Source organism: Mauremys mutica, chromosome 7 (assembly GCF_020497125.1).
Source record: "Mauremys mutica isolate MM-2020 ecotype Southern chromosome 7, ASM2049712v1, whole genome shotgun sequence".
NCBI lineage: Eukaryota > Metazoa > Chordata > Testudines > Geoemydidae > Mauremys > Mauremys mutica.
The window spans coordinates 2,746,195-2,773,010 of NC_059078.1; the positions used below are offsets into that span (position 1 = coordinate 2,746,195).

Here is a 26,816-nt window from a genome sequence, read left to right on the forward strand (position 1 = left end):
GATCAGATGGTGGGTGATACTCAGATGGGAATGGCTGCTGAACATCCCAAGCAACGGTCATTTTAACGGTCACTTGCATCCGAAGAAGTGGGTATTCACCCACGAAAGCTCATGCTGCAAAACGTCTGTTAGTCTATAAGGTGCCACAGGATTCTTTGCTGCTTCTACAGAACCAGACTAACACGGCTACCCCTCTGGTCATTTTAAGCAAATTCTCAGCTGCTGTGATCTTAAGCACTGATTTTTTAAAAAATCTTTTCCATAAAAGTAGTTTCCTTTTAGGTTTCATTTAACCAGACCCAGAGGCTGAGATGCTGGAGGACATCCCCTCATTTCGGGGGCTGCGTCTGGCTTTGTACATGGCTCAGTTTTCACATTGCCTAGGACCATCACACACTGACTTGATTCAACACCTGTGACAGTATTAAATAAGGCAGAGTTGGGAGGTGGAGGAGCAGCAGGGAGAAGCATGGACCTCTGTCGGATCGAAAGGTATTTTACGTTACTATGCATAAAGAAATCACAAAGAGCCATGTATTGAAGGCCGTGAACCTTCTTTTTCATACACAGTGAAATTCACCCCTGTCAGGGGATCAGCACCAGGACTGTGTTCGACTGAAGCCTATGACGTGGATTGAAGAGGGGCGATGACCTTGCAGTGTTTGCCTGCACACGGGTGCATTTCACCCTCGAGGAATAAGTGGGCCAGCGAGTGCCACCATGGGCAGCCAATAAGGATAGCTGTGCTAGCTCAGTGCATTGCTTAAAAAGGAACGACCCCCCCCCCCGTCCCTTGCGTTAAATTCCGGTCCTCTCCTGAGTTACTTGCAGCTTCTCGTGAGCTTAATCTTTGCTGGAGCGAGGTTGTAAGTATTCTGTGAGTGACAGCTCAAGCTGGGGGTGTCCTAGAGATGATGGCGCGTCCCGAGGAGCTGGGAGTACAATGAAGTGGGGAGAAAGACGTGAAAGAAGCGGGACACACGGATAACAGTGACCGACTAGGAACTGAACTCCCCTGTTAGTCTCATCTATTATAGAGGACCGGTATCTTCTCATCTTCTCTAATTAAATATCTTCTTATCATCCCTCATAGAATAACACACAGTTGGAAATGTTAAAAGTATTTATTTCTTCAAGCAACCCCCAGGACATTTCTGTTCGCCAGGGGTCTAACGTTCAAGCACGCTGCTCTGTCAGGAGCGTCAGGGGTGGAACTGCACTTGGCAGGTGTAGCAGGAAGAGAATTAAGAGCTTCCTATTATATTCAAATGATATTTCTCTTGCTTTCTTCTAGAAAAGGAAGCCATCAGCAATTATTTTAGTCCTCCTTGACCTAAAGACATCTGCAAGTGCTGACACTGGAAAGCATTAATGAGAGGAAAGAGAAATCGCTACTGAGTCTTTTTAAGGTATTAACTGCAATGTGATATCTCATTTTGCCAACCTATTGTACCCTTATGTAAGAATTACAATTAACCAGTTAACACGAGCCCATTGGGTCAGGATGGCAGGGCCCAGAATTGTGTGTATGTGCGTGTGTAGGAGGGGACAGGCAATTGCCAGGAGGCAGCTTCTAGGCAGCATGCAAGAAGTGCTGCAAAGGATCAATGAAGGAAATGTGAGTAGTTGAAGCTGTGGTGACAACTGCAGGGCAGAAAGATAACACCGTCCCAGTGACTGTATAGCCAATCAAATACAGCTAGCTGGGCCCTTTAGGCCTAACACAGCTGCCATTACAGCTGATGCAATGGCAAAAGGCCGAGTTAAGTCTGAGGGTGGCTAGGGAAGCTCTGGGAGCTTAAAGCCCAACCTGCTCAGGAGCAAAGGCCTAATTCCTACCCCTGCTCCCTGGGGCTGTGTTGCATGGGGAAAGCGGAGCAGGGCAGAATGGCTCAGAACAGGCTGGCAGGTGAAAGAGGAGCTTCCCTTGCTGAGGTACACCCTGCAATGGATACATGAGCCACTCGCTAGTGAAAATCAAGTGTCGCTTTGACTTCGACTGAAGAGGGCACGTGCCGAGTTTAAAATGTAACAGTTACGCTGCAGTAAGTAGTTATCCAAAAGCTCTGAAAATGAGGTGGAAACCCCGAAGAAGGGGGCGAATTAGGTAGATAGTTCCAATATTTTCAATTATTCAAAACTATTGCATAGGCACAGGGTCAAATATAATATTTGAACCTTGGAAGCCCTGACTATGCAATATGCTTAAGCAGGCACCTAGCTTTAAGCACCTGAGCAGTCCCTTTGAAATCAGCCAAGCGCATTAGCTCAGAGTGGCCAAAATGAGCAAACTTGATGAACTGACATTTCTCATAGCCGGGCACTTAACCAGAACAACAGGGAAGGAGGCCTATGCCACCACTGCTCTTTGCCTCCAGAATTTCTACATTCAGCGTTTTTTGACTATCCCATGGGCCATGTTCAAATCTCAGTCAAAATTGGGTCCAGGTGCACTTCGATTTGCCAGGATAACTCCTAAGACTCTGCTGAGGTGAAAAACAAAAACAGCACTAAAGGAAAATTTCTGTGACTTTGTTAATTTGCCAAGAGCTTTCAATCTTTCTACTGCTGAAAGCAGGGTCCAGGGAGTGGGCAACGGAGGAAAAGCTCCAAGGATGTGCACTTTACATTAAGTTCAGAGCATTTTAGCATCAGAAGAAAAAACACTCTGAGGGAGAAGAGTTTGACAGTGATGCCTTGGTGTTTGGAATTACAGAAGCTCCCCGACTTATGCAAGGCGTTCCATTCTGGAACCCCTTGCGTAAGTCAAGTTTTGCATAAGTCAGGAACGTATCTCTGACAATTACACCAAAAACAAACGAACAAACAAACTTACGGAACTTTTTCCATAAGTCTGGATTTCTGTAAGTCGGGTTTACGCAACCCTCTGAGCGTCTGTATAGGCTAAAAAGCATGGCCTTGAACTGGCAAAACCCTCTTGCAATGAGGATACCATTCATGAATAATTGAATAGTGTCAGGCCTAGGAAAAGAACGGACCCTAATACCTGAATGGGCTGATTCAGCTCCCTCGCAGAAACTCATTTACTTTAATAGAGCTCTGCACATGGGTCGAAGGGCAGCCAAGTGGATCTGCTTGCAGTGTTGGGCTCTTACTATCTATCTAGCTTAGGGTTTTACATTTCTGCACCTTTCTGTAGGATCTAGCGACACTAGGGAACAGGATGACCACCACCTCCTTATGCACCTGTTTATAATGTATAGGAGTAAGAGCTGTGTGATCAGGGGGAACGTCAGTTTGAGTGACACATGCTAGAGGTCTCATGCTGCCAATACTAAAACATCCTGGACTGTTAATGCTGATTTTCAATGAGCATTGGAGTACTGGGGCAATTCCAGAAGACAGGAAGAAAGCTAATATTATGCACATTTAAAAAAGAGTAAATGTGATGACAGAGATAATCTCACATCGGGTAATCATACATCAGTCTGACATTGATCCCAGGCAAGATAATACAGCAGCTGATATGGGACTTGATTAAAAAAGAATTAAAGGAAGGTAATGTAATTAATGCAAGTCAACATAACTTTATGGAGAATAGATCCTGTCAAACTAACTTGATACATTTTTTTAGGAGATTACAAGGTAGGTTGATAAAGGTAAGAGTGTTGATGCACTTCTGTAAGGCACTTCACTTGGTACCACATGACATTTTGATTAAAAAACTAGAATTATATAAAGTTAATATGGTACACATTAAATGGATTAAAAACTGGCTAACTGATAGGTCTCAAAACCTACCTTACAAGAGGAGACTTAAGGAGCTTGGCTTGTTTAGCCTAACAAATCAGAGAGATAAGCACTAGGGAGGGAGTGGAGTTATTTAAGTTAAGGGTCAATATTGGCACAAGAACAAATGGATAGAAACTGGCCATCTGTAAGTTTAGGCTTGAAATTAGACAAAGGTTTCTAACCATTAGAGGAATGAGGTTTTGGAACAGCCTCCAAAGCGGTATACTAGGGGCAAAAGGCCCTAATTTGTTTCAAGATTGAACTTATTAAATTTATGGAGCAGTATGATGAGATTGCCTACAATGGCATATGGCCCCTCCGTGACTACTATTACCAAGTATCTCCAGTGGCCAGAGATGGGACACTAGATGGAGAGGCTCTGAGTTAAAACTGTGGTTGGAGAGGCTCTGAGTTACAACAAGAATCTGCCTGTTGGGTCTTGCCCACATGCTCAGGGTCTAACTGATCACCATATTTGGGATTGAGAAAGCATTTTCCCCCGGATCACATTGGCTGAGACCCTGGGGGGTTTGTGCCTTCCTCTGCAGCATGGGTCTCTTGCTGGTTTGAATTAGAGTAAATGGTGGATTCTCTATAACTTTAAGTCTTTAAATCCAGATTTGAGGACTTCAGTGGCTCACCGAGAAGTTAGGTGCCTACTACAGAAGTAGGTGGGTGAGGTTCCGTGGCCTGCGATGTGCAGGAGGTCAGAGTATGTGCTCATGATGGCCTCCTCTGAACTTAAAGTCTAGGAGTCTAGGGGGAAATCATCACTGAGCAGGTGTATTTCCAGTGGGGTCCCACAGGGATGGGTTCAAGGCCCTACACTATTTCACATTTTTATCAATGACCTGGAAGAAAACCTAAAATAATCACTGATAAAGTTTGCAGATGACACAAAAATTGTGGGAGTGGTAAATAGTGAAGAGGAGAGGTCACTGATACAGAGCAATCTGGATCGGATGGTAAACTGGGCACAAGCAAACAATGTGTGTTTTAATACGGCTAAATGTAAAATGTATACATCTAGGAGCAAAAAACGTAGACCACACTTTCAGGATGGGGACTCTATCCTGGGAAGCAGTGACTCTGAAAAAGATTTGGGAGTCATGGTGGATAATCAGCTGAACATGAGCTCCCAAAGTGACTCTGTTACCAAAACAGTGAACGTGATCCTGGGATGCATTAAACACAGGGGAATCTTGGCTAGGAGTAGAGTGGTTGTTTCACCTCTCTGTTTGGCACTGGCGCAACCACTGTTGGAATCCTGTGTCCAGTTCAAGAAGGATGTTGATAAATTGGAGAGGATTCAGAGAAGAGCCATGAGAATTAAAGGATCAGAAAACCCGCCTTATAGTGACTGACTCAAGGAGTTCAATCTATGTAGTTTAACAAAGAGAAAGTTAAAGGGTGACTTGATCATAGTTATAGGTATCTACCTGGGGAATAAATATTTAATAATGGACTCTTCAGTCTAACAGAGAAAGGTCTAACATGAGCCAATGGCTGGAAGTTTAAGATAGAAAATTTAGATTGGAAATAAGGGGTACATTTTTAATGGTGAGATTAATTAACCTCTGGAACAACTTCCCAAGGGTTGTGGTGGATTCTCCATCACTGACCATTTTAAAATCAATATTGGATGTTTTCCTAAAAGCTCTGCTCTAGGAATTATTTTTGGGAAGTTCTCTGGCCTGTCTTATACAGGAGGTCTGACTAGATGATCACAATGATCCCTTCTGGCCTTGAAATCTATGGATCTATTAATCTGACTGGTACACAAAGGAATCTTGGTTAGGCACCCAACTTTCATTGAATTTCAATAGCATTTGAGCACCAAATTCACATAGACTCCTTTGAAAATCCCAGTGAGTCTTTCATTTATAACTAGACCAGAAAAAGCCCTACAAAATATACAGCAGGGAAAGAGCCTGCATTGGAAAAGAAATGGGTCCAAGCAGTCTTTTCAATCTCCATTTTTATACAGTACAGCAAAGTCCAGTCTGCATGAATGCTGCAGTAAGTTAATTACTTATCTAAACAGAACCTCTTGTTATTGCATAATTGTGCTTGAATGTGCATCATCTAAGAATACCTCCCTTCTGCCTACGTTGGACATTTTCTAATTGCATCTTCCTCTTGTGAATAAATGAGAGGTGAGCCAGGAAAAGTTCACGGCGAAAAGGATCTGAGGAATTGAAAACAAGTGACACAGTGGCTAAGAAACTGACAATCAAAACTCATTACGGCCACGCATATTAGCTGAGCGACCTGTGGAGTTTAAGCCAAAGATTTCCCAAGCTGTGCTGCAAATAGCAAGTCGCAGCCATAAGGCAGACAGATTTATAGGCTTCCTGCTCCCTAGGAGACAAAATACGAAACAGTGAGAAACAACAGAGAAATGAGTGTGCTGGACGACGCTAACGACCGACGGGGAAGAGAAGAGGAAACTTGTGGTACTATCACAGAGCTGTACATCCTCGCAGAACTCGGATGGGTCCCAGGGGGCCAATTCATTTCTATTGGAAGGATCCCACGTCTGGGACTCCAGATATCAGATGAAAATATCTCAGTTTCTACAGCACCAAACGTTAGCACTTGCCAAGCTGTTTTTATCCCCCCCCCCCACAAAAAACGGTTTCTTCTTTTAGGGCCAATGGAAAATGGATCACAATGTGCAGCTTCCCAGCAGGTTTATTTTGAGCGAGAAACTGAACTGCTGCGTTAAGACTTCCGAACATAAAGTAGCACTTGCAGTAGGGCGAGCACTGGGCCTTGCATATACTATACATATATTTGCATAAAATGCAGAGTGGTCTCTCTCTAAAACGTGAACGTTTATCGAGTTACCCCACATAGACGGAGACTGTTTCCTATTGTGAATATCAGGAAAGCTGGGGCCTGCCAGACACCACTGGGTGGAAGCTGTTAGCAAATTATGCCTGTTTCAGTGAGCTAGGTCTTGCTTCCTGGGCATGGCTTGCTGAGCATGTCTCCAAGACGGTGCTGATGAGTTTGAGGAATGTAGTGGACGCAGCAGATTCTTTTGGAACCACACTGCTACGTACGTAACAAATCCAAGAAACTGCCTGGCCTTCCTTTGTGACCCTTGTGCTCCCTTCCTGCTCTCGCCGCTTTTATCATTTTTTTGCTACCCGTAAGCTTGATTGTAAACGCCCTAGGGCCGGGTCTGTGCCTGTTAGCTCTGGCTGCACTGCCATAAAAACCCTGTGACACCAAGTCTCAGAGCCCAGGCCAGCTGACTCGGCTTGCAGGGCTAAACGCGTCAATGCAGACATTCAAGCTCAGGCTGGTGGCTCGTCTCTGAGACCCTCCCCCCATTCATGAGGCCCCCTCCCCCGCGCTCCAGCCCAAGTCTGAAAGGCTGTGCTGCCATTGTATCACCCCATAGCCTGAGCTCTGCGTCAGCTGAGCCAGGCTCTGCGACCTAGTGCTTTTCTCGCAATGTAGACGTACCCTACGATGCCCGTTTTGATTGATTAAATCAATCAATCTGTCCCATCTCTTAGGAATCTTTACCTCAGATTTTACTGAAAATATTTCTTCAGGCTTGCTGCTTCGGCTGCCATTTCATCCTCAGACCTCCACTTGACAGGGGAGTCCTCTTCTCCTTTGTCGTGACGTTCCAGCTTAGGAAAACACAAAACAAAGAGTGGAGTTAGTCAATGGTCTCCCAATTCTTCCCCTGTCAGAACCGCCATGGGAGTGGGCGTGTGTGGTATGGATGGACTCTGAGCTAGGCCGTGAATGGTATCGATGGACTCGGGGCAAGGGAGAGAGTGGTGTGGATGCAGAGGGTGAGCACGTATGGATTCTGTACGGTGAAGGGGAAGTACTGCTCGATTCTCAGGGTGGGAAGGGACTGGCAGTGATGTTAATTTGTGAGGGGAAGAGCAGGTATTAATCAACTCTCTGGAGTGAGGCAGGTCAGGAACGGGATAATTAACAGTGACTGTGAATGTGGGGGTAATCGATGGATTGGGTTGACAGTTGAGTGTTTTGGAGGGAGCTGTGCTGGCGGCAACCACTATGACATTTTATAGCAATTTTATGCTAAATTTCCCTCTGGTTTTTGCTTCGCCATGCGGGCAGGTGTGGCCATGGCCCCGGCCCCAAACCTTCCTGCACAGAGAGGCCCAACTGCCAATGTGCTGCAGAGGACCAATGGTGTATTCAGGCCCTTTTCAATACAGGCACTTTTTCTCTTCCCCACCCTCCCCATGCCAAGAGCGGGATACATACACCCTGTCCCAGGCACAAAACCTCGTCTTTTCCTTTAACCACTCTGTATTTCAGTTGCCCATCTGAATGGGAATAATCATACGCATGTGAATTATTTAACCTTTGCATAGGGCTTGGCAAATAGGCACACAATGAAGCGCTGTGTACTGCACAGTGAGTACTAAGTGCGGTCATTGCTGATGTGGCCATTTGAAACACTGTCCTGGACTCTCCATTGGAGGAGAGACAGTCAGACTTAGTGGTAAAACCTCATTCCACTGTCTATTCACACATATGTAGCCTCAAAAATAGCTGCCACTGATCATACAAAGAGCATTATTACTGAGGATAGAAGACAAATCAAAAACATTCACATTAAATCCTTATTTTGGCTCCAAAGCATTGCAGATTTTTAATGTGTCTAGGTACAGAATGTGGTGCAGAGCATATTCATCGCATCAGTGCTTCCAAAGAAGAACATTACAATATCTACTTTTTTTTGTTGTTGTCACAGCCAGTTGCAGAAAATAATGAATTTGCACCTCTTATTCATGAACAAACGTTATTCCTGAAAATGAAGCAGTTAAGAGCAGAGATGAAAACAATGTTACATTTGCCAAGCAAACTGCAATGCCATATATGGCGTGTTTAGCAATAAACTAGGATTATTAGCATATATCCAACCCACAAATACTTTTATTTGTGCTATATTTCTCCTGCTCAGAATTCTTCTGCCAGCTAAAGTCCTAGGCAGTGTTACATTCTGCTACACAGATTTCATATTCTGCTATTACCTTCCATATCAAGGCAGATACAATAGCTGTAGGCAAATTAAACTGTATTACTGTTCCACTAGTAGAGGACTAATTTTCATTTTTTATATGAGCTGTAGGTACGTTATAAATCCATCTCGTAACAATTTCACAGGATTAGAAAGAAAGGTATAAAAACCAGGGGAAGGTACATTGCTTATGTTGTCAACCTAGATCCTTTCTGCCTCCAGGACTTGCATCAGAGAAGCCTGGACATTAAGTGTCTTTAAATGAATGCCAATAATCATGAGACTGCATCTTCAAATGGTGGCATGTGAAGGTGTCTGGGGTTATTAGGGTAACAGTCTTGGTTTCCTGTGTTTCATAGAGGGTAATTAGCTGTAGCCTAGAAAGAATTCACGAAACACCTGCAATCAGTCTTAAAGCCCCCAAAGCTACTAAGGGGGCAAATGTGCCATATGGAGAAGCTCATTTCTTCTTGGTATCTCATTCACACACCTCCGGCTGTCCCCCTCCATGGTCCCTTTCGTCTGATGACCCCCCTTCTCCCATTGCCAGAAGTCCTGAGCAGCATCTTCCTCTCTCTGCCCTGGCCCCCTGTTGTGGCCCTGAGCCACTTCTCTCCTGCGGTCACCTCCAGGCCCTGAGCACTTGCCCCTCTCTCTTACTCCCCTGAATCCACGGCTACCTAAGAGGGAGAGGGGCTCTTGATTCTTCCATTACCACCACTGTCTCCCAGCCACGCAGGGCACTGTCTGCCTCCTGGCTACCCTTCTGCACTCCCAGCTCTCCAGTGAGACACTGAGCCAGGCGGGGTGAGGAGAAGGAACTGTGAAAAAAGTCTGCACCAGAAACTTTCCTCTGGGACCTGCCTACCCATTAGCAGCTGGAGGGGGGACGGGGCAAGGAGGGGCGGAAGGGGCCATGGCTCCTGCAGCTGGTGGAGGGACACGAGTTGAAAGCAGCCAAGCAGTAAACTGGAAATGTGGCAGGGAGGCGTAGGAGCCAGAGAGGAAATCAGAAGCCACCAGCAGTTGGGGCACATGTTCTTCCTCGTGCCCACCACGAGTGAAACCCTGGCCCCAGCAAAGACAGTGGCATAGCTCCGATGTATTCCCCCCAAGTAATTTGATGATAAGGCAGAGCGGTGAAACGTCTGCGAGGCACCTCACAAGAGTCCTCTTCCCGCCCTCAAGGAGCTACGAGCTCCTGGCAGCTGTGACACGGGGCAGGGTCACAAGCCAGCACGCAGGGGTTGGCAAGAGCTGACCAGAGGACGACAACTCCCTTTCGTGGCAACTTCGGAGGTTTCGAAATCTGTTTTCGGTCTGCACTGGACTGAAACCAAACTCCTTCAGACATGGTCGTGAAAACAGCCTTGTGTCGAAACGTCCATTTGGGGATTGAAACCCGAGCGTGTGTCCTGGTGAGGAGGGCACCAGCATGGGGTGTGGGGGAGCCTGGTTTGGGCCACGGCGCTGCCTGATTCAGAGTGAGCTGGGATGGAAAAGCTCTGAATCAGACAGTCCAAGGACTTGAACCTGGCTCCCCCACATCCCACACTGGTGCCCTGGCCACCTGGCGGTAGGGTACAAGAGGGGCTCGGAAAATGTCGCTGAAGCCAGTACCATGAAATGTTTTGGCCCTGACAAAACAATACACTTTGGCAAAATGAAATGTAGTTGAAAATGTCCACACCAGCTCCAGCGTTGGGGACAGGCAGGCCGAGGGTCACTGTGACAAGGAGAAGGTTAACACTGAGAGGATCACGTGGTTACTCAGCACAGGATGCTGTACGGCACAGCAGAGCTAAGAGTCTGAGCTGGCTAATTTCCAGTAGGCTTTGAGAAGAGGCTGGAGAGACACCAGTGAGGAGAAGGCCATGGCTTAGTGGGCCAGCTCAGGAAAGGGTTACACAAAGACGGGGGGTGGCCCAGAAGGAAGCTGAAAGATATTTTGCTGAGAAGCGGATGAATGGGGCATTGAGGGGGCATCACGGGTGGATCAGGGAAAGCAATGAGAGCCACAGGTTATACATAGCGAGGGCCATGTCTGTTTCCTTTATCAAATTCTTATTTTATTGTTTTCTATAAAACACAAACACATAATGAAACAAAATCTATATAAATACACGCCGAAGATGAAAATAGCATATAAATAACAAAAATCAACCTTCATTACTTGGCAAAGGAAAAAAAACAAAACAAAGAACAAACCAACAAACCTGAACCCTTAGTGGTCATGCAGGTTATCTAGGATGGCCAGATAGCAAGTGTAAAAAATCAGGATAGGGGTAGGGAGTAATAGGTGCATATATAAGAAAAAGCCCCCCAAATCGGGACTGTCCCTATCAAATCGGGACATCTGGTCACCCACAGGGTATCAATTATTAAAGTGATAAATAAGTGAGAACACAACCTATGAGTGCTGGGGACAACTATATACTAAACCGAAAAAGTATGCAATAGTTTCATGTGTGACCAGACAGCCTCATATTTTTTCCCAACATTTCTATTAGACAGAGTCCTTTTTTCCATTAATGCAGTCGTAGATTGCTCACTAAGCCAGTCTGTGTATGAGGGAGGAATTGCAGATTTCCGTTTTCACAAAATCTCTCTTTTGGCCACTAAAATAGTTACTGCAATCCATTTCTAACACCGACTCATCCAGCACTTCTAAAATACACACGCTTGGAGAAGGAGAGATAGCGACAAAGCTGTTGAGAGCGCAATACGGGGTTTCAGAACACATGCACTTTTTGATAGCTGCAGAGGATGTGTGAAAGGTTGGCATGCGGCTGTTTGCGTCTCCAGCATTCGCAGTGTGCTGCCAATCTAGCATTAAACAATGTTCTGGAGTCCAGTAGTACCTGTTCTGGAAGACTCACAAGGATAAAGAACTTGAAGTCTCTTTCACATTACAGTGACAGTAAAGCCATGTTTTTTTCCCCATCTTCTCTGAGACTGAGATAGAGAGGGTAATGCAAAGCATTAAGCCACCTATAAGTAATTCCTACAAAGTAACTTTTGTTTCCATATTTCTTAACATGTTTTTCTAGAGGTGAGACTGTTGGAATGGGCCAATTGTCCCCTTACCCACCGTGAATCCTTGGGCATAGCCACTGAAAGAAGGAACTCTGAGACAGCAGTAGCTGACATTTGTTCCACACGTGTTTGAAGAAGGCCAGTCTATCATCTTGCATTATATTTTTAATCATTGTTCATCCTTTTTCTATCCAAACTGCCTTAAATGTGGAGTTGGCCTTGATCCTGAGACAGGGTTATCCCATAGAGGTACAAGAAGTGAATTAGTAAGATCAGATGCTGTCTCTGTCTTAATGCATTGCAGGATGGCCCATGTAGATGCAAAGACTGGATTTTTCCTTACGGGTATAGGTAGCCTCTTAAAGAAGAGAGGGAACCAAATGGAATTTTCTTTTCCTATACAGTCCATATTTATAGAAACAATTTTGGGAAGATCAGAACAAATCTTTACATCCAAATAAGTTATTTTGTTGCTTATTTGCAATAGAAAATGCTGAAACTGAGAAGGACCTGGGCATTTGGATATATCCATTGCTTGTGATTTATTTCAGTTAATGCAAAAACCAGAGATCTCTCCAAAAATGTCAGCTACATTCAGTAATGATGGGATTGAGGAGGATGGATTCCTCAATAGTACAAAAATGTCATCAGCGTATAAACTGATTTTGTATTCTTTCCTGTTTACGGTCACACCTTCCATGGCTGAGTGCTGACATACATTGCCAGGGGTTCAAGAGACAGATTAAAAAGGAGGGGAGAAGGGAAAACCCTGTTGCTTCCCTCTTTCTTCTTGAAATGTGGGAGAAATAATCCCATTAGTTGATAGCAAAGTGAGGAGAGAGTTGTATAATACACTGACTCAGTTCAAGAACATTGGTCCTAATCCTAATGCTTTTAGGACAGCCATTAGATAAGGCCATTCAGCCCTAACAAAGGCCTTCTCTGCATCTAGAGTTAAGAGCTATGGAGGGAATATCTGACATCTGAGCTTGCTGGATCAAGTGAGAACTTTTTCTCGTATTATCAGCAGCTCATCTTCCTCTAATGAAACCGGCCTGATCTGTGTGTATACTTGATGGGAGGATGACGTCCCATCACGTCGCTAATATTTTTGCAACTATTTTTCAATCTGTGTTCAATAAAGATAATGGGGCTGAAGTCACCACAGTTGCGACCATCTTTGTTCCTCTTTAATATTAAAGTATTCAAAGCAGTTCTTATATCACGAACCATGGCTCCTGTTCGGGATGTTTCAGTGAAGACCCTGGAAAGGATAGAAGATAGCTGATTACAAAATGTTTTGCAAAGCCATCTATCCCACAGGCCCTGCTGAAATTCATATTTATTGTGGCATTCACCTCTTACAGTAGCTTTCAGAGCTTCCCAAAGGTTGGTATCTGAAGTAACTGAGTGCTTATTTTCTTGCATGAAGTTAGAGACGACTGAATCAACTGTGAAACAAAATTTTGCACCAAAGTCTTTGACGCGTCTGCCACGCTTCACAGGGGTTTTTACAAAATCTTGTGGAGCCTGCTAAGTCCAGTGTGAAGGTGGATGGGTACTTGCTGCTGTATCTGACATTGGTCCCCCTGAGGATTTGCTTTATGCCATTGAACGCAGCCCTCTTGTTGTTAAGCTCAGCTGAGAAGTTACGAAAAAGAGAAATTTTGTGGCCTTTGTACATAAGGGTTTCAGCTTTTCTGGCAGCATTCATTAACATGACTTCACTATTGAACTTCAGCAGCTTGCAGATGGTGGTCTGGGCTTGTCAGATTCCTGCCTTCTAGTACCAGGCATTCGCTGAGCCCTTTCAATATCTAATGGGGACAGCTGGGGGTCCAATTTAAATATGTCAGGGAGCAGCTTCTCAAGAAAGCTGATAATATCCTTCTCCTTGAGACCGTCAGCAATGCCCAAGAGGCGAAGGCTGTTTCTTTGAGATCTGTTTTCGAAGTGATCCTGTTTTTCTTCCACTGTGTCCTGCCTAAGCTTTAAGGAGGCAATTCCTTTTTTAATTTCATGGTTTCAATGGCAGTGTCTTGTAGCTCATTTTCCAAGTGAGCCATTTAGGATTTTACATCACATACATCTTAAGAGAGGCCATGTATAGCTTTTGAGATTGAATCCAGTTGGGCTGTGAAGAATTTTTTCAGTGCCACAATATCCTGAGCTAGGCTCTGCTGTAGCCTTGAGTTCTCCCCATTGTTTGAGGTGATTCGGGCTTAAGTCTCTTGTTGCTTCTCAGTTTTTCATTGGAATCTATAGTCAACAGTTTGACATTTTTCCAGGGGATTAATTAATCTTTTATGACAGAAACTATTGCCAATTTTCTAGGAAAGTAATTATTACAGGTGAATTGATACTTGGAGAGTGAGGCGGTCTGGGAGTAGGCAGCCATCTTCCTCATGGGTACTATGAGACCTGCCTCCCTCCCAACCAAATTGTTTTGCTTTTTGCTTTTGTTTAAATAGTAAGAGACAGTATTAAAGTAAATTGTTTGGCCTCTGCTCTCTCTTTCCAGGGTGCTGTTATTTAATCAAGATTTAAGGGTGGATTCAGATTCCGGTTCATCAGGACAGATTTAATTGGGGTTACAGAATAAACTGAAGTACATTTTAATAGTGTTTTTGATTCCTATAACTCAATCACGTACCCTATATATACTGGGAATCCACAAACACTGAAAATGGCTTTTTTCTTGTTTGCTAAAAACACTGTGTTTTCTAAATGGAAATCAGAGTCCAAAATGGTTTCTCAAAGTTGACAAAAGAGAGAGGGGTTTTATTTGGCTGCACAACTGGTAACCTTTAAAACTAATCAATCTCTGATGGAAGGTTAAAATGGCTATAACAGGGTAGCAATAGATTCTCAGCCTTTGCCCTCTAGCCCAACCGACTCAAATGTCTTGGCTTCCAGTACAGATTCGGCAAGCTGTTCCAGGCATTACTTCAGCTCACAGGGCAACCTTGGGAGGCTGCCATAACTTCACCGTGCCTTCCTTTCTTCAGCTGCAACAGGCAGGGGCCAATAAACCATTGACTGACCTGTTTGTCCACCGCTGATTTCATCCACTGTTCAACTTGCACATGATCCATTTCACTCATTATTTAATTCTGACTCTAACATTCAACAGCACTCTAATATAACATAGCCATAACTAGCAGCACAGTGTCCCTGAGATCTGATCTGGGTTAAAGTCTTGGGTTACAGTGACAGTAATTTCTGAGCTTGGAAAGGCATTATGATGAAAAAGCCTCTTAATTTTTTACGCCATCGTAAGGATGGCCAAAGGCAGAGATGTTCAAAGATGCCAAGGGGATCTGGATGCCCACTTTCTGGTAGCCACATTCCTTATGCGGTTTCATCAGCATGCTACATCCAAAGCCTACACTCTCACAGGCGCCAGACTCTGAGAGTTGACCACGTAGAAGCTACAATGCACCTCACAATCGTGAGGTTACTTTTTGTGTTCAAGGGGGCACGAGATCCTGACGAGAGAAAGCACCAGCCAAAGTTGTGGATTATTAGAAGTTTTCAGGGGACTCTGCCGTCTTGAAAGGCTAATTTTCAGGCCAGGAAAAAATACACATTTCAGCTTAAATGAGATTGATTTTGAGTTCAAGTATGAATCTAGCTTAACAGCCAGTACACACTTCTTAGAGAGACTCTATTGTGAGGACACATTTTGAAGAGTATTCATATTTAGACACAAATGCAAATCCCAATGGTGCATCTAGGCTCATTCTAATAAACATCTGTCATGCAATAAAAGCAAAGCTTTCCACCCTCCCTTGCTCCCAGGCTCTGCTCAGAGGTAAAAGTGAAAATAGCTTCTGTCTGAGGCTAGTGTTTTCTTCTGCTCAGACCGAATAAAGTTGGAGAACTGGAGCTAAAGTCTTTACTCACATAGAGATATTCAAATATAGGACATATTGAAGCCTCAGATTTTATATAAGGGGATTCTATTTCTGCAAAGCTTTGGGGAGGGGGAAATATTTTATCTGGAGTCATCCCACTTTATCTACCTGAAATGATGTTCTCTGACAGTAGCTTTAACTGGACTTCCATGAATGTTTCTGATTAAAGATGGAGAATGATTGATTCTTATAATGTTTCCCCTTATACCTTAGTTCCCGTCCCTAAGTTACGAGGGTAATATTTACACGTTGCTTAATGTTAAGGTGCTGCAGCCAAAAATAATGTATTTTTTTTCTAGAAATAACTTTGTATAGTTAGTGGGTTTAGAGAAAAGCATCCAGGGCAACATTAAATCCAATTAAAGATTTTGGGTTCCAAATTCTGTACTGAAACCCAACTTCTGAGTTTCTGATTGTGTTGGAAAATTGCCCGTTTCAAGTGAGGGGTAGTCAATGTATACTGAAAAGGAACATCATTTACCACTCAGCCTCCCTGGCTATGCAGAACACTGATACGCATATTATACAATCTTTAACTTACCATTGCTAAGTAAATTACATACAGCGTCTGTCCAGTATCCTTCAGGGACCAAGATGAAACACGTACATTTTGCAAGAGCACAATATTAGTATTATTATTAGTTATAGTATCCTAGTGCCTAGGAGCAATAGTCATGGTTCAGGTGCTTGGTGCTGTAAAAACAGCAGATGTTTGTGGAGAGCTCCTCCCAAGCACGAGGGGCAGTCTGGGAGAAAGCATAGCGATGCCTGTTTGAAAATTTAATAAGCAGGTGATGGAGGCTGGCCCCATGTGCCACTGGGAGGTGAGCATCAACAGTTTGATACTGAATGAGAGGTGATAGGTGTGGAGGGGATTGACTGTGAAGGGCCTTGAAAGTGCAGCTTGTGTTTGATGCAATATTCTCTACTGCCAGAACAGGGATTCGGCGATCAAAGCGATGGGCTCAGAGAATGATCTTGCAGGAGCATCCTGAATGGGGATGAGCAGGGCTGCACGCAGGGCCAGGGAAAGCAGAGCTCTGTGTGAGTCAACATTATGATTGGCTGGGGCAAGCTCTGATGAGTAGTGGCTGGAGGATGATGAACAACCACTTCACTACCTTGGATTCAGTGTAATAGAGGACAAGTTCTTCACAGATGCTTTGTGAGGTGAGGGTCCTGGGGAGGAACAGAGTCTTCACGTCACTGAGGGAATTTTAATCCTAGCAATTTGGCACCTGATGAGCTAAGCAAGTGGAGAGTAGAAATATATATCCCCTTTAGCATGGGAAAGAGAAAGAGCAGGGCGCTATAAAACCACCAAGTAGCTAGAAATACCCATTGAGGCATCCAGGGTTAACCTGCTAGGATCAGAGTTCACGAATACCAATAAAGAAAGAACGTTTCCTCTGCGATATCTTGGATTGATTCAGCCTTCATGCTCCAAGTAGAACTAAGTGTTCTCTTCAGAACAGAGTTCGGACCAGCATTTGGCGCAGGAAGTAGTAACTTGAGACATACTAATAATAATTACGGCTGTAGGACAAGTCCTGGACAGCTAGTGGCAAGAGATTGCAGAAAGCTGTGAAGGGAAGTGTAGCACTATGCATAGATGTTGCATTATGCAGTGACATGCTGTCCTCTGAAGGCTTCTTTGTATTGTAGTGTATCTTTTGGAAGTATCAATAATTCATCTATTTCCATAAGAGAAAGGTAACAAAAGCACCACTCCAGATAGAGAACTGTCCAGCTGTAACATTCAGTAATGCAAAGCTATGTGAACGCAGAGAAAAGATCGGGTTTTGGCATGCTTAGCATTTAGTGGAATGGCTCAGAAAGGAAAACATAATAAAACATAATAAAATAGATAAGAGAACAAATTAGCATGGCTGAGTTATATCCTCTCAAAGGCGGGAACAGAATGCAAAAAGAAACCGGACATTGATTGTAGCCAACTCTATTACATTATAAACTCTTTTTGTAGTTCTGGGCCAGCACTGAAGCACATATTGCACAATTCTCAAATCACAGTTGCTGGGGAAATTACACACTGTGTCTGTTCAACATTCTTGGAGCACTAAGACTCTTGTTTCCCAACCTACTACATCTCCTTGCCTTGCAGAACAAATAAACGCCCTATTTCTAAGCTAATGCCCTTCCTCAATCAGATCATTTCTGATGTCTGACTTCTTGGGTTTCCTGATAAATTATCCTCTTTTTTCACCTCAAGCAGAAAATGGTCTTCCACCAATAATCTCTGACCGTCAGTTCTGATTACTTGTAAACAGTGAAGCTTTTTGAATATTTCTGTTTGTGAGAAGGGTTCATTTTCTCACTCATGTCTCCCCGTGTGAGGATGATGGCAAACCTGACAGCCGTGCTTTATGTTATTTTATTAAAGTTGTTAGTGCTGCAGAATGGTTGATGTTTTTACTGCTGCTAGCCTTAAGGGGAGCCCAGAATTGTTTTATAATACATTCACCTTGTGGCACTCCTGTGCCTTGCCCCTTACAGGAGGAAAGTCTCAATTCACAACGCAGCAGGCTATTGTGATCCTGGCTCTAGGTCTGGAGGTGGCTTTGAGTGTTGACTACATTAAGGTGTCTTAAACTAACGCAACGCCCCTGGAAGGAAAGCAGAAGTCTTTAATGTCGCTTTCTAGCTAAAAGTGCTGAAAATAGCTTTTCTATTAATTAGCAATGTTCCTCTTCTCAATGAATAGGTAGTGTTGATGCTTAAGAATTTATAACCACCAAAGTATTTAAATACAAGAAAAATCAGAGCACTGGAAACTAATTATGTCAAACTCCTGTGCTATAACAAAACTCGATTGCTTAGCCAATTATGTATGATGATATCATATTGTCAAGCCGGTAGCCAAAGAAAGATCTGAGCCTTTGCCAGTCCCACAACTTGGATCAGATACTACTTACTACTCAACTGGCTGTGCCAGCACAAACACGCCTTGGGATTCCAGTGTGTGTCTCTTCCAACCAAATGCCCCAAACTGCACAAAGATATTGTACAGTCAGAATTTTATATGCTGGGGTGTGTGTGTTAAAAGTTCCACTTCTACATCAACGGACTGTAAAGCATTTTCGTGCTCCATAGTAGACTGTACTCAAACGAGGAGGGAGTTCACTGGCACGCTACAGCTGCCTTGTGCCCTACTGTGAAGGCAACCAGGCCCTAAAATCTGTGGCTCTGGCTCAGAGGGGATCGGTGGTGGAGCCTTCCCTGGTGTAGCACCAATAAAGGAGCTCTTATAACACCTCCCTTCCCACCAAGCCCGACAGCATAACAGGGAAAACAGGACATGGCTGGGGCGCTGAGCGCCACCACATTCTGGGCTCTGTTTTCAGCCCACTGGGGGCCATTTGCAGCCTGGGTACGTTACAGCTGCCTACAAGCGGCTCTATTCTAACACAGTGCAAGAGGACTGGCCCTGCACACCACTGCTGCAAGACCTGGAGAGGGAAACACACACACACGTGACTTGTGCCACCAGTGCTTAATTTATAATGAAAAAGTTGCCAGGGCTCAAGCAATTAGGTGCTGGGGTTCAAGTAATTCTTTTATATTCATAACTGGTGCAGCTAGCCCAGAGGTGCTGGGGCTCTGACCGCCAGGCCCGGAGGTGCTGGGGCTCTGACCCGACAGGCCCAGAGGTGTCGGGGCTCTGAACCGCCAGGCCCGGAGGTGCCGGGGCTCTGACCCGCCAGGCCCGGAGGTGCCGGGCTCTGAACCGCCAGGCCCGGAGGTGCCGGGGCTCTGACCTGCCAGGCCCGGAGGTGTCGGGCTCTGAACCGCCAGGCCCGGAGGTGCTGGGGCTCTGAACCGCCAGGCCTGGAGGTGCCCGAGGCTCTGACCTGCCAGGCCCGGAGGGGCCGGGGCTAGGAACTGCCAGGCCCAGACGGGCCGGGGCTCAGTCCTGGCACAAATTAAGCACTGGTGCCACCTTTGCGCTCACACCCCTGGCCTGTGATCTCTGTAGTTCAGTCCCTCCTCAGGGCCCGTCTGGGGATTTACCTGACAGGACTCAGTAGGAATTTAATCCCCTTCACTAACAATGTATGCAAGCCATGCGAGCTGAAGGAACTGGGCATGTTTAGTTGGGAAAAGAGGAGACTAAGGGGGGGGGGACACGATAGTTATCTTCAAATCCTTGAAAGGCTATCATAAAAAAGTTGGAGAAAAGTTTCTCTCTCTTGCCACAGAGAGCAGAACAAGAGGCAATGGGTTCAAACTGCAGCCAGCAGATCTCAGGAAAAACTTCCTAATCAGACCAGTAGGACAATGGAACAGACGCTTAGGGAGGTCGTGGAAACTCCTTCACTGGAGGGTTTCAAAAGGAGGTTGGAGAGCCATCTGTCTTAGATGGTTTAGACACAACAAATCTTGCTTCTTGGCAGGGGGTTAGACTAGATCAGTGTCTCTCAACCATTCCAGACGACTGTACCCCTTTGAGGAGTCTGATTTGTCTTGTATACCACCAAGTTTCACCTCACTGAAAAATTACTGAATCACATTACTGAAAAATTGCTTACTTTCTCATTTTCACCATATTATTATAAATCAATCTGAATATAAATATTAGGGCTGTCAATTAATTGCAGTTAACTCAAGCGATTAACTCAAAACAAATTAACTCAATTAAAAAAAATAATTGCGATTAATCACAGTTTTAATCGCACTGTTAAACTAACAGAATACCAATTTAAATGTATTATAAATATTTGGATGTTTTTCTACATTTTCAAATATATTGATTTCAATTACAACACAGAATACAAAGTGTACAGTGCTGACTTTATATTATTATTATTTTATTACAAATATTTCCACTGTAAAAAAGAAACAAAAGAAAAAGTATTTTTCAGTTCACCTCATACAAATACTGTAGTGCAATCTCTTTATTGTAAAAGTGCAATTTACAATGTACAAATGTGGACTTGTGGGCTCTAAAGTTTTACATTGTTTTATTTTTGAGTCCAGTTATGTAAAAAAATAATAATTCTACATTTGTAAGTTGCACTTTCACAATAAAGAGATTGCACTAACACCGGAACAAATCAACATACCCTTAGAGCCCCGACCAGGGCTATTCTATCTACTGCCCAAAATCCACAAACCTGGAAATCCTGGACGCCCCATCATCTCGGGCATTGGAACTCTCACTGAAGGACTGTCTGGATATGTGGACTCTCTACTCAGACCCTATGCCACCAGCACTCCCAGCTATCTCCGTGACACCACTGATTTCCTGAGGAAACTACAATGCATTGGTGACCTTCCAGAAAACACCACCCTGGCCACCATGGATGTAGAGGCTCTTTACACCAAGATCCCACGCACTGATGGAATACAAGCTGTCAGGAACAGTATCCCTGATGATGCCACAGCACAACTGGTTGCTGAGCTCTGTGCCTTTATCCTCAGACACAACTATTTCAAATTTGCTGACAATATATATCTCCAGATCAGTGGCACCGCTATGGGCACCCGCATGGCCCCACAATATGACAATATTTTTATGGCTGACCTGGAACAACGCTTCCTCAGCTCCTGTCCACTCACGCCCCTTCTCTACCTATGCTACATTGATGACATCTTCATCATCTGGACCCATGGGAAGGAGACTCTGGAAAAATTCCACCACGATTTCAACAGCTTCCACCCCACCATCAACCTCAGCCTGGACCAATCTACACGGGAGGTCCACTTCCTAGACACTACGGTGCAAATAATTGATGGTCACATTAACACCACCCTATACCGAAAACCTACCGACCGCTATGCCTACCTTCATGCCTCCAGCTTCCATCCCGGGCACAACACAAGATCCATTGTCTACAGCCAAGCACTGAGGTACAACCGCATCTGCTCTAACCCCACAGACAGAGACCAACACCTACAAAAACTCCACCAAGCATTCTCAAAACTACAGTACCCACACGAGGAAATAAGGAGACAGATCAACAGAGCCAGACGTGTACCCAGAAGCCTCCTACTGCAAGACAAACCCAAGAAAGAAACCAACAGGACTCCACTGGCCATCACATACAGTCCCCAGCTAAAACCCCTCCAGCGCATCATCAGGGATCTACAACCCATCCTGGAGAATGATCCCACACTTTCACAGGCCTTGGGTGGCAGGCCAGTCCTCGCCCACAGACAACCTGCCAACCTGAAGCATATTCTCACCAGTAACTGCACACCGCACCATAGTAACTCTAGCTCAGGAACCAATCCATGCAACAAACCTCGGTGCCAACTCTGCCCACATATCTACACCAGCGACACCATCACAGGACCTAACCAGATCAGCCACACCATCACCGGTTCATTCACCTGCACGTCCACCAATGTAATATATGCCATCATATGCCAGCAATGCCCCTCTGCTATGTACATCAGCCAAACTGGACAGTCTCTACGGAAAAGGATAAATGGACACAAATCAGATATTAGGAATGGCAATATACAAAAACCTGTAGGAGAACACTTCAACCTCCCTGGCCACACAATAGCAGATCTTAAGGTGGCCATCCTACAGCAAAAAAACTTCAGGACCAGACTTCAAAGAGAAACTGCTGAGCTCCAGTTCATCTGCAAATTTGACACCATCAGCTCAGGATTAAACAAAGACTGTGAATGGCTTGCCAACTACAGAACCAGTTTCTCCTCTCTTGGTTTTCACTCAACTGCTAGAACAGGGCCTCATCCTCCCTGATTGAACTAACCTCGTTATCTCTAACTTGCTTCTTGCTTGCATATATAAACCTGCCCCTGGAAATTTCCACCACTTGCATCCGAAGAAGTGGGTATTCACCCACGAAAGCTCATGCTGCAAAACGTCTGTTAGTCTATAAGGTGCCACAGGATTCTTTGCTGCTATTTTAATCTTGTGATTAATCACAATTAATTTTTTTAATTGTTTGACAGCCCGAATAAATATTGTACTTACATTTCAGCAGATAATATATAAAGCAGTATAAACAAGTCATTTTCTGTATGAAATTTTAGTTTGTACTGACTTCGTTAGTGCTTTTTATGTAGCCTGTTGCAAAACTAGGCAAATATCCAGATGAGCTGATGTACCTTCTGGAAGACCTCTGCGTATCCCCAGGGGTACGTGTACCTACGCCTGATTGAGACCCACTAGACTAGATAACCCTTGTGGTCCCTTCTAACTCTATAATTCTATATATCAGAAGAAATATTGGCATCCTGTGAATTCCCAATCTGCTGGGTTTGTATAGGATTCTATTTCATTTATAACAGGACTTTTAGTGGGATGTAATGCCAAAGCATTAACAGAAACACAGTTTTCAGGTATCTTCTTCTTACTGGTGTTCGATTCACAGGAACCAGGGTGAACAGCTAAGGAGCCCAAAATGAATTATCAGCATTTCATAAAATACTACAGTTTGCCACTGTCTACTGGAGACTTTTCCCCATTATTTCAGCACATCTTTATGAAAAGGACAAAGTCTTCACTATCTCACCTACTCTGATATTAGCTCTGTCACTTCACTGGAATAAACTGTGTATCAATGCAATGTTTGCAGGAAGTTACTATTTGCACTGACTCTTTGCTGTAATGATTACAGTTTTTATTTTCTTCTCTTTGATTCTTTGGAGACTGGCCTTAAACACATGCTTAACTCTGAAAACATGAGTAATTGCATTCCTATTCAGCAAAGTAGTTACACACATACTTAACTTTAAGCACATACATAGACTTTAGCACATGTTTATGTACTTTATTCAATCAGGACCTCTAGGATGTTCTGTAGCCATCTGTAGAGTCTTCTTTAGCTGGTTACGGCTGAAGTTTCTAACTCTCAGAAATGTGTTTCACAGCAATAATGTATATGAATGTGATCAGAAAACCTAGTCACTTATCTGAACTAAACCAAAATGCCCTAAAAGAATTGGTTTTGAAAGTATTAAAGACTCGTAAACAATACATGAGGAATGGAGCTGTATATATGGCAGTCTTTTCATTTATGATGTTCAGTAAAATATGTAGCTGAGGATCATTTCATATCCCAGATCTTGACAGAATTCCAGTTTGGCTGAAAGTGAGATGAAATTCCGGGAAACAGAACACAATGGAAAGGAGATACTTGACATAATGTCCATAGGGGCAAAGCCAAGCCTGCCAAACACTTGGTGGCGTGTTATCTACAGTACAGTGCATGTCTAGGGGAGATTGTGCATTGTGTTTGGATACTTTTTCAACAGGGATTAAATGAAACTGAGCTGCTCATTATCCTCCTGGCTAGCTCATTCTGTTTCAAACACCTCTACCCTTTTAGAAAGACAGTTTGGGTGAAGTAATATCTTTTATTGGATCAACTTCTGTTGGTGAAAGAGCCAAATTTCAAGCTTATACAGAGCTCTTTTTCAGGTCATCCCTCTACACAGCTGGGAAGAGAAGGTCAGAGAGAGATGAGTCCCCATTCGGAGATGTGGAACTTCCCAGTAATGTGTTCATGAGAGCTGGCTGGATGCTTGAGAAGCGTTGGGAGGAGACATGGGTAGGAAATGGCAGCCAGACAGGCGATGATATTGGATGGCCTATTACCCTGTTTACGTAGGCCGCTGATCCACACTGTTGTTCCGGAAGAATTCTCTTTTCAGTCAATAACAGCCATTGAACCAAGCACAATGATTCAAAAGCTTTGTCTGTGTGCATGCATTACTCAATGGAAAATAGCGTTCTTCCAAAGAAGCAGTGCTGGCAACTCGAGCTGTCTGCGTAGGCAGAGTAACGTTCCATGCCACTCGGACAGTGTGACCAATCCTTAGGTTTCTGTACGGAAGCGATCTGGTTACCTACACAGGGCTTCCCAGAGTCAGAACTTCACATATTAATCTTAGGCTGGGCAAAGATTAGCCACAAACTCAGTAAGATTCATCGCATGGCAAAGAAGACACATTTGTGTTGGGGAAGTTGATTCAGTTTGTTTTCTTCATAGTATCTACCACTACACAGCAAATGAACCAACCAGTCTACATTCCTGGTCACAGACACGCTGATTAGCTAGACTCAGAGACTATGCTGATGGGGTTTTATGAGTAGGCAGAGAGAGAGAGATGTAGGAATAACACTCAAATTGTAAAATAAGGCTACATTTATTCGGCAACATAATGTTTTATATACAGTTTTGTTATAATTAGTCATATTTAAAATGTCATGACATTTAAATCAGCAGTGATCAGAGGGAAATATTGAAGATGTGACAATCAAAAAGGGCTATCAGAAATCCCAGTCAAATACTGTGAGCCAAATCCTGGGGTACTGTAGGCAGAAAGCCACAATGGAAAGCTGTGTATCAGAGGCACAGTGAAAGCCCATAGCAGAGAATGATATCTGCCATGAGCTCTGTTGAGATCTCCGTGACACGACTCCACGAGGAAAGGGAAATGTGGGTAGGCTGGGGAGCCACAGGCACAGAATCCCACTTGGGAGCGGCTGTATTGGAGCCGTGTGTCAGGTACTCCCCTCCCACATCCTGTCGAATGCAGCCAGGGCCCTGCTATGCTGCCATGCTAGCCGGCTGGGGCTGAGGATTCCACCCCTCCGCCTGTGACATTTTTACATGCAGCAAAGCTTTGCTTCACCTCTCAGGATTTAGCTTTATATATGCAAAAGCCTGGCTTTACTGATTCTGTTCCGGATGTCCTGGCTTGTTCCCCCATCCTGACTGATGGTGCTGCCCAAATATGTGAATGTTTCTACATTGGTGAGAACATGATCCTCTATCCGTACTGGTGATGGTGAGGCAATATTAAAGGTCATGATATCTGTCTTATTGCGGTTGATTTTCAGTCCAATTTGCTGGCTGAATGTGTTGAGTCAATTTTTTTTATTGTATAGGGTGTTGGGTGTAATAGGAGAGCAATATCATCTGTGAAGTCCAGGTCTTTAAGGGATGAGAAAAGTGTCCATTCAGGAGCTTAAATACAGTCTGGAAATCATCAAAATACAACACCAAAACCAAACTCAAGATTTATCAGAGCTGCATATTTTCAACACTACTTTATAGTGCAGAATGCTGGAGAATGAGAAAGTCAAAGTATGACATGTCCATGTCTTCATTCCATACAACCTGCCTCAGAAAAATCCTTCGTATCTTTTGGCCCAGAACAATCTCAAACCAAGATCTATGGACACAGTGCAGCCAAGAAGATAGGAGCACTGTCATTGCCAGGAGGTATTGGAGATGGATTGGCCACGTGCTTCGGATGGAAACTGATTCCATCACTAGAGTAGCAAAGCAAGTATGAGGCTGCCTGAAAACAACATGTCGAAGAGCTGTGGAAGCCAAGCTGAAAAACTTGTGGCACAGCCGGGAACCATTGAAAGACTTGCTAGAAACAGACAGGGGTGGAGGAGCTTCATCACTGCCCTAAACGCCAGAAGCGTAATGGGAACATGATGATGATGATGATGATGATGCAAAAGCCTCCCTTATTGAGCCACTATGAGACTCTGGAAAATGCTGACAAACTTAGCATCTAAACTTGATAATGCCATCAGTCGCAGGGAGGAACACTTTGCTTCAATGCCTACACTGTGTTATATGGGTGAACCTTAGAGATCGTACAAAAAGGCTCTTTTAATGTAGCTTCATAGCCTTTCAGGATGCTGCAGAAACTATGCACTGGAGATGATCTACATGCCTGAAGGCAGATTTTCATCAAAAAGACTTTAAACATTGAAAAGAAAATAGTTCGACAACAAACTATTTTGCTTTTGCAGATTCAATGCTCATTTACTTTGTTTATATCTGCTCTGAATGCTTATGTATGCCTCACTTCTCACTCCCTAAATGCTCCTCCGCTCCCACCTGGGGAAGAAACCAACAACACAAAAACAGATGGCAATGCAATGAAACATTAAATCCAATCCCAATACCCGAGTAATACCATGAATATTTCACAGAAGCACCACGCTTGGAAAGACAACATTATGACCTTTTCTATCATCTTAAGGGATGTCTAACCTTGTAATTGCTGCTGACATACCGAGGACACACTGTCGGGAGAACAAACTATTTCAAAGAAGGTCTTGT

General features: G+C 44.1%; 1 protein-coding gene and 1 long non-coding RNA gene across 12 annotated transcripts in view; one reads left to right on the top strand and one right to left on the bottom strand.

Annotated features, from left to right (window-relative positions):
- Window positions 1-26,816, top strand: part of LOC123374009 — a 192,121-nt gene that overhangs the window by 83,214 nt on the left and 82,091 nt on the right. The gene's annotated exons all lie outside the window — the stretch shown is intronic.
- Window positions 1-26,816, bottom strand: part of FHIT (fragile histidine triad diadenosine triphosphatase) — a 1,025,256-nt gene that overhangs the window by 9,133 nt on the left and 989,307 nt on the right. For all 9 annotated transcript variants that reach the window (XM_045023395.1, XM_045023388.1, XM_045023393.1 and 6 more), the window contains one exon: window positions 7,294-7,403. In XM_045023395.1, coding sequence (XP_044879330.1) covers window positions 7,302-7,403 — 102 coding nt within the window. In that variant the 3' untranslated portion in view covers window positions 7,294-7,301. The remainder of the gene's footprint in view (window positions 1-7,293; window positions 7,404-26,816) is intronic.